At 47.2% G+C, this 17135-nt stretch overlaps 1 protein-coding gene across 1 annotated transcript; it reads left to right on the top strand.

The window, feature by feature from the left end:
* Positions 1 to 12220: 12220 nt before the first annotated feature.
* Positions 12221 to 15797, top strand: RTP3 (receptor transporter protein 3). The gene is made up of 2 exons (XM_007983960.3): positions 12221 to 12728; positions 15204 to 15797. Exons 1-2 carry the CDS (start codon positions 12574 to 12576, stop codon positions 15745 to 15747), a joined length of 699 nt encoding a protein of 232 aa, XP_007982151.1. The 5' UTR covers positions 12221 to 12573; the 3' UTR covers positions 15748 to 15797.
* The last annotated feature ends 1338 nt before the right edge of the window (positions 15798 to 17135 follow it).

Genomic DNA, 17135 nt, shown 5'->3' with positions numbered 1-17135 from the left:
ACCAGTGCCCGTGAGGCCACAAGATAGGGGAGTGTTAACCTCGAGGAAGAGGGGTAGGAAAGTGATTAATGGGAGCAAGAGTGGGGCCTGGGGGTGGAAATGTTTATATTTCTTGATCTGGGTGGTAATTACACAAAAGTGTTCATTTTGTGATAACTCATCTAGCTACACAAATATTAACTGTACACGTTTCTATATGCATGTTGGGTGTCAATATAAAGTTTATTTTATTTTATTTAGTTAAAAAAAAAAACAGAGACAGGGGTCTTGCTATATTGGCCTGGGTAGCCTCAAACTCCTGGCCTCAAGCAATCTTCCTGCCTCTACCTCCCAAAGTGCTGGGATTATAGACGTAAGCCACTACACCCTGGCCAAAAGTTTATTTTTAAAAGCCCCCAGCAGTGGCTGGGCGCGGTGGCTCAAGCCTGTAATCCCAGCACTTTGGGAGGCCGAGACGGACGGATCACAAGGTCAGGAGATCGAGACCATCCTGGCGAACACAGTGAAACCCCATCTCTACTAAAAAATACAAAAAAAAAAAAAAAACTAGCTGGGCGAGGTGGCGGGCGCCTGTAGTCCCAGCTACTCGGGAGGCTGAGGCAGGAGAATGGCATAAACCCGGGAGGCGGAGCTTGCAGTGAGCTGAGATCTGGCCACTGCACTCCAGCCTGGGTGACAGAGCCAGACTCCATCTCAAAAAAAAAAAAAAAAAAAAGCCCCCAGCAGGAAGGCATACAAAGGACTTTGGCCTCATGAATAACCTTGGCACTCCCCAAAGGTGCTGTCCTTGTTTGGGATGTACCAGAGATGCCCTTGGGAGGCCCCCTGGAGGCTGCAGAGCAAAGGTTTCTTGAAATATGGCCTCCTGCCTCAAATGTCAACCCTGCTTGTCTGCCTCCCCGTTCCACCCCCTTCCCCCACTTTTGGTTGCCCTCACCCGAACCAAAGAAGTTCAGTCTAAGGTAAAAGTTTACTAGTCTGCAAAATAGCTTGCTTTGTCTGTTCTTATCAGCCTGCCCAGCTACCTAGGTCATAAGTCAAATACTTAAAGAGCCCCTAAGCTAACTAGCATTGCAATGCATTGTGGGTTGCAACAAAATGCAGCAAGACAACCCTAAAAACAAACAAACAAACAAATGGTTGAAGAGAGAAGGGAGGGGTCGGAGAAGGGAAGTGGATGGAAATTTGTAAATGGACAATAGTCATGATTACCCAAGTCATAGTGGCATTGGTGTTTGAGCTGGGGCCTGGGCTCTGGACAGTAAAGGGTAAAAACTAGGGAGAAAAGAAAGAACAAAGTTGCTTGACAGACTTTGGGGAACATCTTCTGAACACTTGCCCCCATAGGGTGCTGCTCTGAACACTGCTTGATCCTCAGCCACCTCCGTGAGGTAGGTCCCGTGACCATCATCCCCATCTCAGAGATCAGGAGACTGAGGCTCAGGGCAAGATGAAAATGGGGTTCCCTCCAGGCAGCCTCAGGCCTTAGGGGCTGTGCTCTCCTCACCACACCCCTACCCTCACTCCGCTAAAAAACTGCATGTCCCTGCTGGGAAGGCAGTGCCAAGAAGGGCCTGGAATGTTCTGCCAGTATCCACCTTCCTCCCACACTGGAACTGAGCCCTTATGATCTGGGGGCCACAGCGTATTGTTGTCGATCAAAATTAGCTAAACTTGATGAAGCAAGAACATTAAAAGTGCCCAGAGGAGGAATAAGGAAACAGATGAAAAATGAAGTCAAACATTCCCAGCAGGTGTGATACCTGAAGGTGTACAGTCTGTCTCACCCCATGCCCCTACCCGCCGCCTCGGGGCAGAGAGGTCAATTCTTTCACATCCTTGGGGGCTGCTGGGAAAGAAAGAAGGATGTACAGGCCTGGCCCTGGGGTGATGCCTCCTCCCTGGCCAGCCCCACTGCCTCCAGACCCTCTCTGGGACCCTGCTGCTCTCAGGACACAGCCAGATCCTCTGGCTCTGGGAGCACCTGCCAGGACTAGGGGGAATGAGCCTTCTTCCATTCCTTCTGCTCATTAAATTCTGGATCAAGTCAGACCACAGCCCAGGGGCCCAGCTGGAGTTCCAGGGATCCGGGAAGCCAGTAGCAGAAAGCCCAGGGTGCAGCCGGCCCAGCCTGAGGCAGGTGGCTGGCAGGTAATAAGGGCTGCTGATGGGCCCCCACACTTTGTTCCCCTCAGTGCCCGCTGTGCTCACTCAGGCCAGCTGTGAAGGCCATGACACTGTCCACTGGGAAGTGAGGCAGAGCTCCCTGCCGGAGAGCCAGAATAGGCGGGAATGCAGGTACTGCTGGCACTCCCAGGGGGAGGGAAGTTGGGGAGCTCTGCTGAGGGGAAGTTTTCCAGAACTTCCTGGCCCCTGAGAAGAGCTCCCCACCTTCCCTCCCTCTGGGAGTGCCAACAGCTCCTGCATGGGAAAGAGGAAGCCCTGTAGGTGAGTAGGGGCGTGGGGTGAGACAGACTGTACTCAAAGCTTTGGGGTCAGGGTTCACCGCCAAAGTGCAGCAGTTTGTGGTGCATTCATTGTTGCTGCCATTTTCTGGTTTTGGAGACCAAGGCCCAGACAAGTCTGAAGGAAATAATGCATACAGTGGTCCATTTCCAAGATAAAGTGCCTTGAATCGGCTTAGGTCAGCAAACTACAGAAGGAACAGGATGTACTAGGCTCCTGCTTGGATAGCCAACGCCTGCTTGTTGGCCTCCCCCTTCCTCTCCCTTCCCCCACCCTTAGTTGTCCTCACCCGAACCAAAGAAGTTTAGTTTAAGGTAAAAGTTTACTAGTCTGCAAAATAGCTTGCTTTTTCTGTTCTTATCAGCCTGCCCAGCTACTTAGGTCATAAGGCAAATACTTAAAGAGCCCCTAAGCTAACTAGGATTGCAATGCATTGTGGGTTGCAACAAAATGCAGCAAGACGACCATAAAAACAAACCAACCAACAAACAAAACACCTAAAGCCCCTAACTAACAATCAATAGGCAACATCCAGGAAGATTGTAGCCCCATAGTACTCAGTCTATTGGGAACCGGGGGACGGACCTGTGCACTAGGGGATAAGTTGCTTGTTGAAACTTTGCTGGGTGTGCCTGCATGCGACACACCCGATCTTGGAAGACCGTCATTAAAAGTCGCACTTTCACTATTCTCGGTGTCTCTGAGTCCATTCTTCGGGTTTGAATGGGCGAGTTTGTTTCTCAGAAGTCTCTTGTCCATCCATGAAGATGAGGTGGGCTCCAGGCTGCATTAGAGAACTCATATCTTCCCAGAGGAGGGAACAAAAGCGGTAGAATGAATTGCAGCTGGGAAGACTTTGGTAAGATAGACACCAGAACTACCACTCTCCACAGAGAGGGGTAAAGAAAGCTGTGGGGCCAAGAGAAGTCCAGCTCAGCCACGTAAGTAGACCAAGGTACCTTGTAAAGGTGCAAGCTTGGGCTCTGCACTATCCAGCCCCTGTACCTCAACACGCACCGTGCATCTGTTGACCACAAAGACATTTCTTCATCCTGGCCTGGCAGGACCTGGAGAAGACTATTTACCTCATTTTACAAGTAAGAAAACTGGGTCTCACAAAGGAGAACTTACCTGCCCAATACACCCATGTTTTAAAATAAACTTTTTATTTTGGTATAGTTTTATCGTAAAGTTGCAAAGATTGTTCAGAGATTTCCCATCCACCTCTCATCCAGTTTCCCCCATTGTTACCATCTTACATTACTATGGTACATTTGTCAAAACTAAGAAGCTGACATTGGTATGTTACTATTAACTAAATGCCAGACCTTATTTGGATTCCATCAACTTTTCTATTAATGTCCTCTTTTCTGTCCCAGGATCCCATCCAGGACACCTCATTGCATTTACTTGTCGTTTGTCCCAGCCGCCTCTGATCTGCTGTGACAGTTTTTGAGTTTCCCCTTAATTTTAAGGACCTCAACAGTTTTGAGTATTACTGGTCAGGAATCCTGTAGAATGTCCCCCAGTCTAAGTCTGTCTGATGTTTTTCTCATTATCAGACTGGGATTATAGGTTTGGGGGAAGCATACTAAGGAGGAGGAGCACCCTTCTTATCACATCCTATTAGAGGGTGCCTTACACCCACACTGGTGATGCTCACCTTCATCACTGGGTTAAAGGTGGTATCTACCAGGTTTCTCTACTAGTTACTCTTTTCCCCTTTCCATACTCAGTTCTTTGGAAGTGATTCTAGCCTGCCCAGAAAGAGGGTGGCAGAGGCTGAACTAAGCCTCATTCCCTGGAGGGAGGACTGTCTACCATGCTATTTGAAATTCTGTTTAAAAAAGATTTGTCTTTGTACTCATTTGTATATCATTTGATATAAATGATTTATCAAATCATTTATATTTATATTAAATCATTTATATTATATATTATATTATATATTAAATCATTTATATCAGAATAGCCTCACTTATATTTAATACTTTGAGTTATAGTACAATATAATACTATGTTAGTTATTTTGTTGTTCACATCGTTCCAGCATTGGCCATTGGGAGCTCCTTCAGGTTGGTTCCTGTGTCCCTCTGATGTGTTCCCATCCTTTTTGTTTTTGAGTACTTCCTTTCTTTCTGGTACTACAAGATGCTCCAGGCTCTTGTATTTTATCAGTCATTTCTCCAAGGATCCTTTGTTCCTTTTATTGCAGAATGATATTTAGAAACCAAGATGTGAGCACTGGGGTATCATTGCCTCTAGGCCCTCTCAGCAGACTGAGCCAGGTAATATATGCATACATACTAAATTATTATATATACACATATCCACATTGTTTCTGTACCTATCCATCTGTGTATATACTGAGCTTCGTACTGATGTCTCCAACTCTAATCCAGTCTCCAGGATTCATTCCAGCCTTCCTTTATTGTTAATCCGTAACTTTCCTCTCCCACAGTGTGAACAACCTGGCCCACCTTCTGTCATGCATTTACTTATTTGCTCATCCCCAGTACACCTGTGAAGCTGTTTCAGAATCCTTTACCTGGGTACCCTTATATAAAATAAATTTATCGGCCAGGCACAGTGTCTCACGCCTGTAATCCCAGCACTTTGGGAGGCCAAGGCGGGCAGATCATGAGGTCAGGAGATCGAGACCATCCTGGCCAACATGGTGAAACTCCATCTCCACTAAAAATATAAAAATTAGCTCGTCATGGTGGCATGTGCCTGTAATCCCAGCTACTTGAGAGACTGAGGCAGGAGAATCGCTTGAACCAGGAAGTCAGAGGTTGCAGTGAGCCGAGATCGCGCCATTGCACTCCAGCCTGGGAGACAGAGCAAGACTCTGTCTCAAAAATAAATAAATAAATAAATAAATCAAATCAATTAGAGTACATTGCTCATAGTGCCTTTCATCTTTAGCCTAATAATTTCCAGGCAAAACATTATCTTCCAAAGTTATTTAGGCCAGTCCTTCTCTTCCCAAGTCCCCATTGGTGCGGTTATATTATGAATTTGTAATAAAGTTTGTGTGCTTTGTATGCATTGTCTCCCAGCTCCGAATCATCCTTCAATATAGTACATGCGCTGACGTGGACTTCTCCAAGCATCTCTCTCCTTCAGTGAGCTCAACAAGCTTGCTCGTTAGAGGGCGCCGGAAGGACGTTGCAGGAGGAAGGGGCGCTCCTGCCGTTTCCAGTGAGGGCCGCGGGAGGGCGGTCCGGATGTGAGGACTGCGGTCCGCTGCCCCTGCAGCCTGAGTGTGGTGATGACCTTTTCTGCAACCCTCTCAACACAGACCTCGGAGTCTCCGAGCAGCCTGTGTATGCTGCAGGCCTGCTGTCCGTGCTGGCGCCCAGACTTCCTCTCCAAGCTCCCGCCTGCCCTGTGGCCCCGAGGGTCCCGTGCTGAGCTGCAGCACTTTCGGCACGCCTCCAGTGGCTCAGGCGCTCAGAAGGCCTCCTGTCCCCACCGTATGCCCATGCCATTGGTTCCCGATCCCCTGCTCCTTTGTCGGCTTACAGACAGTGGCCTGTTGCCTGCCCAGCAAATTCCTGGCCAGCGCCAGCCTTACCAAACCCGTGAGAGCCCTCTGCTAACAGGTGTGCTGACGGCAGCTCCAAACAGTCTGAACCCTTCCAAGCTTGTCCTTCCCGGGTTGCACTCCCTCAGCACGAGGATACAATGCAGAGTTTCTTCATTAACTCCTCTCCTGTCCTAGGAGCACTCCCTCTGGGAAAGAAGAACAGCCTTGGCCCCAGAGGAATGTGTCCTAATTTAAAGAGCAGCTCAATTGCTGCAGCACCTTGGGGACTAAGGCCAGTGGGATGAGAAATGGAGGTTCTGGTTGGTGCCCTGTGTCCCTGGGCTGGTGGCAGGAGCAGCGAGGCTGGTTAGCATCCCACTCTCAAACCCCAGCCTTGAACGTTCACCTGGAGCTTGGCCTGGGAGCCACTGACCATGGGTCACCTGGTCCAGGGACATGAGACATACTCTCTTCTGCCCCACAGGAAGGCCAGGCAGAGTTACTCAGGCAGGCTGGTCTCAGGAACAGGCTGGCCACAGCTTCAACAGTAAGAGAGCGGGGATCACAAGAAAACCAGGTTTAAAGGAACCCAAAGTTACAAATTCACTTTCTCTCCTTTGAGTCCAGTGTGTTCTCTGTTCCCTGTGCTGATCATGGCATCCTTTGCTCAGTGATACTCTTTGGAGCATTTAGAAGGGTAGGTAGCACTCGCTCTCTCAAGCCTGAACTGGAAATACTGCCATAGCCAGGGTGGCTCACAACCCCAGCACAGCCATAGGACCTCTCATCCACCCTCCTTTATGTTTATAAATTTCCTTATGTTCTTAACTACAAGTGCATGACTTCCTAAGCGATGGCGTTGTGGTTTTGTTCCTCATATAAAGGTATTTTGCTGTGTAGAAACTCCAGCAGCTTGAATTCTTTACTCAATGCCATGACTGTGAGATAAGCCCATGTTGATATATGTAGCTCTAGTTTAAGGAATGGCAAACCTCTTTCTGTAAAGAGCCAGATAATAAATATTTTAGGTTTTGTGGACCAAGAGGCAAATCAAAGATATTATGTAGGTACTCATCTAGGTATAAGAAGGAAGACAAATTTCTACAAAACTTTGTTGATGAAATTCAAAATGTAATGTTATAATATTATTACATATAATCATAATCAAATCAATTTTTTGTAATACAGACCTAGAATAATGAAGTTCTTTTGGGGAAAATAACATCAAAGTGACGATTTCTTATCTACTGCAAATATCCATCTTTATAAGTTATTCTTAGTTCTCGAGCCACACAGAAACTGGTGATGGGCCAGATTTGTTTGTGGGCCAAAATTCACCAAACCCTACTCTAGTTCATTCATTTTCACTGCTGCATAGAATTCCACTGGATGACTCTAACAAAAGTTTTTATCTGTTCACTGGGAGGAGAGAGGGGTGTTCCAGTTGTTTCAATTTTAAAATTGTATTTCTATAAGTATTCTAATACATATCAGTATATTATATGTGCAAGTGTTTATCTGGATAGTATACATACAAGTAGAATTGCTGAACAGGGCATGTGTATCTTTAATCCTAAACTCTTTCCCAAAGTGGCTGTACTAATTTCTAAGAGCGGCAGCTATATTTGTCCCTGTTGCCCCACATGCTTATAAACATTTGGTATTTCGTCAGCAGGCTCTTCTAATACCCCTTTGAAGGCGCTTCATGTTTCCTGCCACAGGGCTGGGAAGAGGCTGTGTAGACCAAAACTGTTTAATAAAAATAATAATCATTTATATGTATGCCTTTTTATGGCATTGACAATAGAATTATGAAAAAAAAAAACAAATTTAAAGCACACGAGTGACAAAAAAGTTCCAGAAGACAGAAGGACCAGGAGCAGCGAGGGCCACTGCCCACTTTGGAGGTTTTCCATTTATGTGGCAAGAGCAGGCCCCAGGAGCTCTGCGAGTCAGGAACCTCTGCAGCCTGGGAGCACACCTGGATATCTGGTCTAGGTTCAGTAGGTGCCACTGCCTGAGCTGCCCTGACTGCTGAGCAAGGAGGGATTTCCTATGGCCATCCACAGACTTCCAAAGTCACATGGTCTCATATTGATTCTGGATTGTTCATTTACGTAAGCCCTGGCGCAGGCTGTGAATTTTATCTCAGGGGAGTGGTGTATTTCAGCCAATGAACAGATCATCAGAAATGAGAACTTTTAGAATATGGAGGGTAAATCATCTCATTGGGTTGCAGTTAAAAATTCTCAGTTGAATCACAAAACCAGTCATTCAAAGGAAACATTTGAAAGTCCCAGCCCTGGAAAAATCTGTTCTTAGGAATCGCATCTCAGCTTCAAGGAAGAACTAAACTGGCTTATAAAACTTTTGATCTTGCATTCAGCACAGGGACAGTGTAAAAGGAAAGAAAAATGCGGAAAGCATTTTCATTAAACTTCACTGAGAGAGCAATTTCCTTGGAGAATAAGATCACAGAGGGTAGGCTGGCCACATTTGAAAGGGAAAAGAGGCTTACCTTGATCCAAAGGCTCCTACAGTTGGGAAACTAAAAGGGGATTATTTAAGTGTCATTAGGTCTGAGATGATGACACAGCAGAAAGCTCCAACAGAAAAAGAAGTAAGTTATCAGAGAGGAAATGGATGATTCCCCAGAGAATGCATAGATCCAGAAAACTGTAGTTGCCCTCATAAAAACTGTAATAAGAGCAATTGCAAGACCATCCCCATCCTCCCTCCTCCCACCCCTGGAACCCCAGACTGGGATAGTTCTATAGAGTTAACAGAATTTGGGACAGAATTCATTCAACATTCATTCAAATAATTACTGAATATCCAGGCACTGCTCAGATGAACAAAAATTCCCTGCTTTTCTATCTCAGGACTGGCAGTTTCCTAGAAAGCAAGGCTATGTCAGGAGATGGTTAAAAAATAAGCAAATGTGGAAAAATAGAATAGTGAGAAGGAAAGAGAGTGTGGGAGGAGAGGGAGAGGTTTGCCGCTTTATTGAGGGAATTTAAGGAAGGCCTCCCTAATAATTCAAGAGGAGGCCCAGAGGAACTGACAGAATGAGCCATGCGCCAGCTTATTCTGTGCAAGGAAGAGCAAGGAGGCCAGCTTGGCCAGGGGGTGGCATTTGAATTTTTAAAAGCTCTTTGGCAGCTCTGTAAAGGATGATTTTTGAAAGACAATACTCGGGGATATAAATACAAATTGTCCAGTCAGATAGTGAGGACCTGAACCCAAGGAAGTGGTGGCAGGTAGGAAAAGGAAGGCCCACACTAGTGCAAGTATGTGCTGAAGTTGCTTTCTATTCTTCTACCTGTTGTAGAGAGCAGGCAGGTGGCTCCAACCCTCAGGACAGCTGGGAAGTCAAGGGGGGTTAAACACCAGTGTATCATTTCTTAAGGCTTCCATGCATAATATCACAAATTGGACACCTTAAAAACAATACAAATGAATTTTCTCATAATTCTGGAGGCTAGAAGACCAAAATCAAAGCATGAGCAGGGCCATGCCTCCTATAAAGGCTGGTCTAGAGAGAATCCTTTCTTGCCTCTTCCAGCTTCTGTGGGCTTCAGGTGTTCTTGGCTTGTGCCAGCTTAACTCTGTTCTCTGCTCTGTCTCCATATGGTCTTCTCCTAGGTCTTTGTGTCTCAAATGCCACCCTGCCTTTCCCTTATAGAGATACCTGTCACTGGGTTTAGGGCCTACCCCAAATCCAGGACAGTCTTGTAATATAGCTTAGTTTTATTTCTTAATGATGTTTGAGGCCCTGGCTAAAGAGGAATCAGTCCACACTCCAACCACTTTTTTTATCTGGCCACTCCTGATCACTGTGCACCTGCCCTAATAATCCCAAGGCCAGGAACTGTTACCTAGTGTAATGCCTCTGTGACACAGCTGAATTTCTACCCCATTTTACCTCTGCTTATCTTTGAAAAAGAGGACACCTGTGATACAAATGTCCCTTTGTAACCAGTCCAGCTAAGACTGGTTAGAACGAAGATAGACAATCAAATGACTTCAGAAAGATCTCAGGCTTTATTATAATCTCATTTCCATGCTAAATTACCCTCCTACAAGCACCATGACGGTTGACAATCACCATGACCATGATCAAAAGAGGCCATAAAAGGACAAAAAGGAAAGCAGCACTCCAGTTCCAAGAAGTTCGCCACCCATCTCCAGAAAAGACATGACTATTCCTCCCCTCGTTTCTAATGGTCAACCCCTTCATTAGAGAAATCCTTCTTCCCTCACTAGTTGACAAGTTGATTTGTGAGCCAAGCTCCCACTTCTCAATTCCATGGCCATTGAATAAAACTTGTGCTGCTTAAGATTCACTTTTGATTTTGCATATTGGCTTTGCAGCACTAAACAGGAAAAGACCCCATTTAGGGGGAACCAATTTTGTCCGTAATAGTACTAGACAACTAGGGGCAATCCCTATGCCCTGGAGCGCTCAGAATTATTTAAATGAGCCAATCCACAGGGAGCCCATGAAACCTAGCTAGCCCCACGCAACTACCCAACTTCCCACCCACAAACTGCCCCTCACAGCTCCAGCTGGCTGTTACCCTGTCCCCAGGCACCCTGTGTGGGCCTGGCTGGCAGCCTTCCCTTGTCTGGAGTTATAACTAACAAAAAGTTCTGCCTTGTATCTATCTTCCTGTCATTGTGTTATGTCCTGCCATGAAAAGAAACTTTAAATTTCATGAAACTGACCTCATCTCTAGATCCTTCACTTAATTACATCTGCAGAAACCCTTTTTCCAAATATAGTCACATTCAAAGTTGAACATCTCTTTCGGGGTGTAGCAATGACTTAAGCGTTGTGTGCAGATGAAGTCAGCAAAAGGAATGCTGAAGTCAAGGGAGTCTGCTCTCTGTCATGTGATGTATACCACAGTCAGGTTGGAAAGTAGCCCCATTATGCCAGGTTAATAAAACTCCCTTTAATGAGATATTATGGTTTGTAGGGCATAACTTTTACCGTGCACGGCCTTAGGTCTTGTTTATAAAGTGGTTATCTTATTGCGACAAGCAGTCTATTTTGTCAGTCTTATGATCTCTGTTTTAACCTCAATGCTGGTCAGTTGTCCCTAAGCTCAAAGGGAGGGAGTATGATAAGGTGTTTCCAACCCCCCCTCCTATCTAGCTGGGAATTTAGTTTTTCAGGTTTCTCAGGGGTCCCCTTGGCCAAAAGCGAGTCCATTCAGTTGGTTTGGGGGCTTAGGATCTTATTTTTAGTTCGCAGTTTAAAATCAATACAGTATAACAGCTATTTACATAGCATTTACATTATATTAGGTATTATAAGCAATCTAGAGATCAATTAAAGGATACGGAAGGATGTACATAGATTATATGCAAATACTATGTAATTTTATATACGGGACCTGAGCATCCAAGGATTTTGGTATCTGTGGGGGGCCATGGAACCAATCCCCCTGGAACCGAGGGATGGCTTTAATGCTGAGAAACAAAACTGTCTTGGAAAGAGGGGAGGCCCAGGACTTGGACCTGCCAAGGAGCTGAATCCAAGGGCAAGAGCTGCGGGCAGCTGGGCTGGAGAGGAGGAAGGAGGTGGCTTTGTTTCCAAGTGCCCCAGAAGATCCCCTTGTCCCCCTGCATCCCCAGCCTCCTTTCCTTTTTCCTCCCTGGTCTGCTCCCTTCCTTCCTCTCCTCCTCTTGGGAGATGGCCAGGGACATAGGCCAGTGCCTGGCTCCGAGGAAGACACATGCAGTTTGTGGACAGGTCTTGGGATGCAGACACCAGAATCTTGTGCACCTTCCTGGGGTGTTGCCCACTCTGGTACCCACTCCCTAATCTCCCCTCTTCCTCCTCCTCATCCTCTCTTGCAGGAAGTGGAGGATGGGGAACCCCCTCAGGAAGGAGGGCAGTGACTCTGGGTTTGCCTAGGGCTAGTGGCCTCTCACCGACCTGCGCCCTTGTACCTGTCACCTGGGCAAACAGTGATTGCGTCAGCTTTGGTTTCTCATGGGTGGGCAGCCTTGGGTGTCTGCCGGAATGTAAAGAGCCTGGAGCAAGGACATGGGAATCCGAATCCCGTTGAGGTCCCAGGACCACTGCATCCTTCTTCCCTGTGCCTCTCCTCCCCAGCGTGAGCACAGCAGTCTGATGGAGAAGGATTTTCCAGTGTTAGAGCTGGAGAGAACACCTGCAGCCTCTCTCCACCGTGTACAGGGGTGCTGGAAGTGAAAAGATGTGTTCCTGGTCACAGGCAGGTAGACAGCAGAGCCAGACTGAAGTGAAGTGCACTCCTCCTGATTTGGAGTTTAGAGCTCTCCCTTGGCAACATTTTGATGAATAAAATCACAAGTTCTGTGCCTTTTGAAATTCCTTGTGGAGCCTAGTGCCATCCTCTGAACTTGGAGCCAACTGACCTTTGTCCCTGGGGCAGAGACATGGTCCATGGGCCCAATCCAGGTCCTCAAAGGGAGGGCAGGTCTGAGCCCTTGCCCTGTGAAGTGAGAAACCTCATCTCCCACTACAGACCTGCCAGGGCCCAGGAGAGCTCAACCCACCCCGGCACACCATAACAGCAGAGATGACTCGGGACACAGAAGTGTGGAAGCAAATGTTTCAGGAGTTAATGCAGGAGGTGAAGCCATGGCACAGATGGACCCTGAGACCAGACAAGGGCCTTCTTCCCAATGTCCTGGAGCCAGGCTGGATGCAATACCAGCAGTGGACCTTCGCCAGGTGAGGGGGAATGTGATGGTACGAATTCCAGAAAATCCTTGAGCATTTCTTACTAGGTATACCTGTTACTTTTCTTGTTCTATTCCATGCTTGCAAATTGAAGACTATGGGAAATAAGATGCCCATCATCCAAGAAGTTTTAACTTCATTAAAGATTGTTTTTTCGGCCAGGCATGGTGGCTCACGCCTGTAATCCCAGCACTTTGGGAGGCCGAGGTGGACAGATCACAAGGTCAGGAGATAGAGACCATCCTGGCTAACATGGTGAAACCCCGTCTCTACTAAAAATACAAAAAATTAGCCGGGCACGGTGGCGGGCGCCTGTAGTCCCAGCTACTTGGGAGGCTGAGGCAGGAGAATGGCGTGAACCCGGGAGGCGGAGCTTGCAGTGAGCAGAGATCGCGCCACTGCACTCCAGCCTGGGTGACAGAGTGAGACTCCGTCTCAAAAAAAAAAAAAAAAAAGATTGTTTTTTCACAATTACAATGAACCCCAAAACAAGAGCAGGCCTGAGCACTTTTGTGAGCTAATGCCTGAATACAGAGAAATCAGTCTGCGGGCGGGGGTGGGGACAGGGAGCAGCCAGGAAAGGGGAGGGGAGGAAGGACAGCTGTTGCACCCATGGGCGGTGCATGTACCCCCTGCCTAGGGAGACTGTTGGACCCACCATGGAGCCCCTAGGAGGAGAGACTCACGGCACTGAGGAGACCCCTCTGGGGGAGGCCGGAGGAGCAGGGGGCCTGGGCACCAGGCAGCAATCCTGCCCCTCTCTACTCTGAGCTGATAGAATCTTTTTAAAATAGGAGTCTTAGAAATCGTCCTAAGTCTCATCCTCTCTTTTCCAGGTGGAAATGGGGAGCCCCAAGGCTTGGGAGGGTGACGGGGATGACTGCCCACAGTGCACAGAGGGTGGAGGCTGGGGACTCTGTCCCACCTGCTGCCCCCTCCAGGGGAGAGTCTACATAGAGGGAGCAGAGCCCTCCCACTGGCCTATGGCTTTCCCAGGCCAGGAGCTGCCATAGGGATCATTGCACCAAAGTCTCAGTCCATTTATCTGTGGGAAGTTTGAACTCTGAACCAGCACAGGAACACAGCACTGAGACCCAGGGGATGGCAGTGGACGTCTGCTCAGAGCAGGGCCCAGGTCCCTCTGCACTGCTGACTCTGGGTGACTCCCAGCAAGGTCCTCTCACAGTGATCACAGCTTCTTGACCTCTCCCTCTCATTTCAACCTTGCATTCACTCTGTGGGTTGCAGCTAGAGTCAAGATATAGGAGCATGCCCTGGACTAACTCAGTCTTCCCAGCCCTCTCCAATTCACCACCCGCGGCCTAATTTCTCTGTATCTAGGCATCAAGCCAAGGCTAGGCTCAGTGACAGTGACAAATAAACCTGGAAATATCACTGATTTAACCTTATATGTGGCTTCCAAGGTCACCGAAGCAGAGGAAGAGAAAGCTGGAATGTCTTACCAGGGCTTCTGTGACCATATCTGGAAGGAACATATATCACTGCTGGCCTCATCTCATCGCCCAATGATCCCATGGCCCCAACCTCACGGCAAAGGGGCTGGGAAGTGGGAGGGAGTGCATGGATAATTTGGTGAGCATTAAATGTCTCCGCCACACTGCAGCTCTCTGCCTCTCCCATATCCTTTCCTGGGTACAGCCATATGCTTCCTGCCTTATTCTCTCTCTACCTCCTAACATGTATTTGTCCAGATACCTTAGCTCAGAAAATTGCCCTCCTCCCTGCTGAGACAAGGTGTCATTCTCTTGTACCCTGTCTGCAGCCAGTGGCGTTCAGAATATGAAGTTTTCCAGGCTACTTTGAGCAAAGGAACTGGGTTGGAGGGGGAACAAATGAAGAGAGAGCTGGACGCTGTGATCTCCCTGCAATACTGCCGACCGGGGACCCTCGGCAGCCAAGTGAAAGGCAAAGGCTTTCCTCTAGGAGAACCCTGGACTCTTCAGGCTCCTGCCGCCAACCCATGAGTCTATAACTTAATCAACACTCACCTGTATGCATTTGTGGATTTCAGGGTCCTGAACTGAACTGGCTGCTGCTGCAGTTGTAGCCTCTGACCCATTTGAATCTACATTTGAAGAAGCTTTGCTTTGGAATAGGGAGACCAGAGTCCCAGTCATGCCTTTTTATACCCACTGGGTCTCTGGACATGAGGAGTTTCCAGAGTGTCATCTCTAAAATGAACGTGTTGGACTTAGAAGATGCCCAAGGTCCCTCCCAGATCTAACAGCTTGCAATTCACTGTTTTCATAGCAGACAGTGTGTGGCATGCAGCGTGTCAGTGGCACAGTGGAGATGGGAACGAGGTCTTAGTAATTTCTTCCACCACTGAGCCACAGCCCCAGTCAAGTCGTGTCTCTCTGCGGTTGGTAGCTCCTTTCTCTCTCTGGCAGTGCCCTGTGATTTGGCCACATGGAGCCAGGCTGAGGCTCTCTTGTGTCTCCACAGGTTCCAGTGCTCCTCCTGCTCTCGTAATTGGGCCTCTGCCCAGGTTCTGGTCCTTTTCCACATGCACTGGAGTGAGGAGAAGTCCAGGGGCCAGGTGAAGATGAGGGTGTTTACCCAGAGATGTAAGAAGTGCCCCCAACCTCTGTTTGAGGACCCTGAGTTCACGCAAGAGAACATCTCAAGAATCCTGAAAAACCTGGTGTTCCGAATTATGGAGAAATGCTGTGGAGGAAGATTTCAGTTGACAGAGGAGGTTCCTATGATCCAGGACATCTCTCTTGAAGGACCACACAATAGTGACAACTGTGAGGCCTGTCTGGAGGGCTTCTGTGCTGGGTCCAAACAGGTTACAAGCCTCCCCCAATCTCAGACCCCAAGAGTATACTCCATTTACAAGGTGGAGGAGGGAGTTGAGCCCTGGGCCTCAAGAAAGAATGTCTGTTCCTACATATTGCAGAACCACATCTGTAGGAACGTAAGCATTTTCTGCTGTTGTGTCATCCTCATTGTTATTGTGGTGATTGTTACAAGAACTGCTGTATGAGCCTTGGAAACATGATGCTAAATCAGAAAAAAAATCAGATACAAAAAGTCGTATGTTATATGATTTCATTTATGTGAAAGGTCCAGAATACGTAAATCTATTAGATGAATTGCTAGCAGGGCCTGGGGGTAGTGGGAGATGGGAAGCAGCTGCTTAATCCTGATGGGGTTTCTTTTGCAGGGGAGAGAGGTGTGATGCAAATGTTTTGGACTGAGATAGAGGTGTGCTTGCACAACACTGTCAATGCACTAAATGTCATTGAACTGTTCACTTTCAATGGTTACATTTGTTCTGTGACTTTCACTTCAGTATTTTAAAAAAAGACCTTCACAATTGTGTTCACTCTCTAGAGAACTGAGTCTGAAGTGTCTATGATTCACAAACCATTTGGAAATCTTGTGAAGCCTGTGGGCCCCCTCACCAGGGAATTTTGCACAGACCCTCTGAGGTCAGACTGTGAAGGCATTTGCAGTCAAAAGCATCGGGATGAAAACCTGCATTCTCAAAGAGTTGTCTCCATGGAGGGAGGTGTGCATGCTGCTCAGGGGTGAGGGCGGGCAGGACGTGCCACAAGATCTTTCTTTTTAAAGATAATGTAATTAGTGTAAATTGTTGATTAACAGGGAACTCACAGCCCATAGCATCATAACCCAGGCCTCTCTAACACACATATACTCTCTCCATAAGGCACATCATAGCCTTCTCACTCTTAGGAACACCAGACAGTGCTCTGCACTATGCTTGAGAACCATTTAAAACAGGCAAAATCACCAACAGAAGCACAAAAATGTGGAACGCATGGCAAAATAGATCAGGAGAAGGACGCTTGTTTATTGTACAAAAGCTGGAACAAACAGGCAGGGAACACACAGGCCCTGCTCCGGCTCAGTTGGGAACACGGGTGCTGGTGACTCCAATTTCTCCTGCTCTGCACATGTCTGTGAATGACCACAAATGCACCGTGAGAGGATTTTTAAGGTAAAATTGACAAAGGTGAAGATGAGAAATTAGCCCTAAAGTATTCTCACTTGGCTCACTGGAGAGTTGAAACTTAACACAAGGTTTCAGAGAGCTTTGGTGCACACAGAATGTGCTTCTAACCCAGGCTTGACATCTGATTTCACAAAAGTAAGAAAACGCAATTTTTTTAAATTGTGCTAAAAAAAAAAAAAAAACACCTCAAAATCGTGAACCATATTTAAGTTCACAGTTCAGTCATGTAAGTAGACTCACATAGTTGTGAAACAGCTCCCCAGAACTTTTTAATCTTGCAGAACTAAAACTCCATACCCATTAACAAACAACTCCCTCTTTCCTCTCCTCCAAGCCCCTGGCAATCACCATTCTACTTCTCCGTTTCTACGAATTTCACTGCATTAGATACTGCA

Source organism: Chlorocebus sabaeus, chromosome 22 (genome assembly GCF_047675955.1).
Source record: "Chlorocebus sabaeus isolate Y175 chromosome 22, mChlSab1.0.hap1, whole genome shotgun sequence".
Lineage (NCBI taxonomy): Eukaryota > Metazoa > Chordata > Mammalia > Primates > Cercopithecidae > Chlorocebus > Chlorocebus sabaeus.
Note: the sequence above shows the minus strand (reverse complement) of the source record. Positions and strands in the feature narration are given on the sequence as shown.

Excerpts from the sequence above, each read along its gene's own strand:
- RTP3 (XM_007983960.3), top strand. The coding sequence starts at position 12,574 with ATGACTCGGGACACAGAAGTGTGGAAGCAAATGTTTCAGGAGTTAATG. Across the intron at positions 12,729-15,203 it reads CAGCAGTGGACCTTCGCCAG|GTTCCAGTGCTCCTCCTGCT; the intron begins GTGAGGGGGAAT and ends GTGTCTCCACAG.